The 3,342-nt window shown below is 45.0% G+C and overlaps 1 protein-coding gene across 1 annotated transcript; it reads left to right on the top strand.

Annotated features, from left to right (window-relative positions):
- The first annotated feature begins 2,125 nt into the window (after positions 1-2,125).
- On the top strand, positions 2,126-2,773 carry LOC109218269 (craniofacial development protein 2-like). The gene has a single exon (XM_019382625.1). It carries the CDS (start codon positions 2,126-2,128, stop codon positions 2,771-2,773), a length of 648 nt encoding a protein of 215 aa, XP_019238170.1.
- The last annotated feature ends 569 nt before the right edge of the window (positions 2,774-3,342 follow it).

Raw genomic sequence — 3,342 nt, 5'->3', positions numbered from 1 at the left:
GCTTGGGACTTGGACCTTAGTACAAGTACTGAGTGACTGACTGGTAGTTTGCGTACTGGTATATAGTTCTACGGGATTCGGGATCGTTTCCCTGGGGCCTGGGATTTGGCCATATACGACTACTGCGTGACTGAGCAGTATCGAGTGATTTGAGCAGTTTATGAGTGAAGAGTGTGAGATAGTGAGATTGAGTACTCTGAGAGTGTGAGTACATGAATTCATCTTTGAGATATATTGCATTGACCTGCAAACATGACATACAGGCATATAGATGCATTTTCCTCATGTTGTACGGTATCACGTCATTCCTGACTTCTCACACATGTTGACATATAGGCATAGGGATGTATTTTCCTCATGCCATTTGAATATGAAACATTTACCTGTTGAAAGTTTTTTGGGAAAAATTACAGTATTCAAACTCACTCATATTTTTGGCCGTCTTAGTAAAAGATTTCACTAATTTACCTGAAAAGCATACCTATTTTATGGAACAGTGAACGAGCTGAGCATTTTATCTCTGAGTTACTTCTTTTATTACTTTCATTATGTTTTTATGAATTGTTATTGGTTGTTGTTGTCGGACTTCGACCTATGTTCCAGCTCGTCACTACTTTCAACCTAAGGTTAGGTTTGTTACTTATTGAGTACGAAAATTGTCCGCAAGGTAACTACAATGGTCTAGATATCACGGTAAAAATGCCCCAACGGTCAAAAACCACCCCCACACCCCCCAGATCCCCTCCCCCTCAAGACCCAGATCCAGCCCCAGTCGGCGACTTCCCGACACCGGCGACCACCTCCTTCCAACAGGTATCTGACAGTCGTAGCCGTCTCATTTTCCGTCTATTCTTACCGTATTCTTGCCGGAGATTATGTATCTGTCGATTTGAAATAGTACGGATTTGTAACGATACGCTGTTTGTGCAATTTTTAGTTTTGCTGCACTAGTGCGTTCTTTTTGGATTTTTCTCTCTTCTGCTCTATGTTCATTACTCCAATTTTCTCTGATTTTTCAATTTGGATATTCACAGCTACATTTCTGTTGCTTCTTGAAGCTTTGATTGTCATATTCTGTTGCTTCTTTATGCTTTGACAATCATACAAAATCATCAACATCGTTTAATTAAGAAATAGACATTTAATTATTGTTACTATCTGTTTTTTATTATTTGGTTTTGGTTTCGGATCATATTGTTACTATCTTAATATTCTGCTATCTCCAGCTTCTTGTAATTACCTCTTATATATTTGTATTAGACGTTTTATTGTCTTCTGAATTTTTCTTCTCTTACTTACTTTCTCACTCTATATTTTCCTCCTGATTCGTTACTTTGTTATCTTCCTTTTTCTTGTACAGACTCACTCTATCTTTTCTTCCTGATTCTTCTCTTCCTTTTATTCATTATTGACTGTTTTTAAATTAACTTAAGGTTTTAGTTCATCCTTGTTTTTGCGCTCCTTTGCTACGGGTAGGGCCTCGCCAGCGGTAGCGGTGACAACCCCTCCCTCCTTTGTTTGGCTTCATGGTGTTTGGTGTGTATTTCAGGTCAGGGCTAGTGCCTATTAGTGGTGAACGAGACGTGCGTGTGCAAACATTAAAGAACAGCCCGAGCGAGTGTCAGCAAGGGACGGCAGGAGTTGGAAGCGAACGTGCTAGGTTGTCGCAACATCGTCGTATATACCAATACAATTCCCAGGTTCTACTTGTGGGAGTTGGTACCTCCCGTATTCCTATTTCCCTTTGTTGTGTTAGTTAAATTGCCGCCATCTTAGTTCGTATTAATCTATTCACCGTATTAGTGTGCCTGTAGTTGCAGCTTGTCTTCTTCTAGTTTGGTCTGTTGCTGTGTGTGTTAGTGATTCCCAGTAGTCTGCCGTAGGTATAGTGGTTGTGGTCTGGGATGGTCGAGTGAGGTCATGTCCTCGGGGGGAGCGAGGGGTGGGGCGGGAGGTAGGGCAGGGATTAGGGGGTAGGTCAGGAGGCAAGGGAGGTAAAGGGGACAAGGGTTTCTATAGGTCGAGAATTGGGTAACGGAACGTAGGTACATTGACGGGTAAATCTATAGAGTTGGCGAAGATCCTCCTGAAGAGGAGGGTTAATATAGCGTGTGTCCAAGAGACAATGTGGGTGGGGTCGAGGGCAAAGGACGCGGACGGGTATAAGCTTTGGTACTCAGGAGTCGAGAAAGGTAAGAATGGAGTGGGTATCTTGGTGGATAGGGGATTTAGAGAGTCTGTGGTTAAGGTTAGACGAGTGAATGATAGATTGATGACTATTAATTTGGTAGTTGGTGAGTGTACCCTAAACGTCGTTAGCGCCTATGCGCCACATGCGGGCCTGGATGAGGAGGTTAAACGGCGCTTCTGGAAGGGGATAGATGAGATTGTGCGCCGGGTTCCACCTGCTGAGAAGCTATTCATAGGAGGGGATTTCAATGGTCATATCGGGCCGAACGCAGGTGGTTATGGCGAGGTGCATGTAGGCTTCATTTTTGGGGAGAGGAACGGAGGAGGTACATCGAAGTTGGACTTTGCTAAGGCTTTTGGGTTGGTGATTGCGAACTCTAGCATTCCGAAGAGAGAGGAGCATCTAGTTACTTTTCAAAATGCGGCGGCGAAGACTCAGATTGACTATCTCCTCCTCAGGAGGTGTGACAGAGGGTTGTGCAAGGATTGCAAGGTGATTCCGGGTGAGATACTCGCGACGCAACATTGGCTCTTGGTGATGGACGTTGGTATTATGTTGAAGAGGAGGAGAAGGTCTGCTTGAGGAAGACCGAGAATCAGATGGGGAGCCTTAACTAAGGATAAAGCCCAAGAGTTGGAAGGGCGATTATCGGCTATGGGAGCTTGGAGGAGCAGTGGTAACGCGAGCACTATGTGGTCAGCAACAACAAACTGTATAAGGGAGGCTGCGAGAGAGGTGTTAGGGGTCTCGTCGGGCATCTCTGGTGGGCACAAAGGAGACTGGTGGTGGAGTGAAGTGGTCCAAGGTAAAGTGGAAGCGAAGAAGGCGGCATACCTGAAGCTAGTGGAGAGCATAGGTGAGGAGGAGAGGCGAGCGTGCATGGAGAGGTATAAGGTAGCTAGGAAGGAAGCTAAGATGGCGGTCACGGAGGCTAAGACTGCGGCTTATGGTCGTATGTACGAGGAACAGGGGGGAAAAGGTGGGGAGAAGAAGTTATTCAGGCTGGCCAAGTTGAGAGAGAGAGAAAGTCTCGGGATTTGGACTAAGTGAGATGCATTAAGGATGACGACAGTAGAGTATTGTGCTAGGCAAATTGGAGCATTCCGAGAGTCACCGTGACTTCTGAATGAAGAAGGGGATCGAGATATTGT

The sequence above is a fragment of the Nicotiana attenuata genome, unplaced genomic scaffold (assembly GCF_001879085.1).
Source record: "Nicotiana attenuata strain UT unplaced genomic scaffold, NIATTr2, whole genome shotgun sequence".
NCBI classification, from domain to species: domain Eukaryota; kingdom Viridiplantae; phylum Streptophyta; class Magnoliopsida; order Solanales; family Solanaceae; genus Nicotiana; species Nicotiana attenuata.
This window is presented reverse-complemented; position numbering and strand designations above follow the sequence as displayed.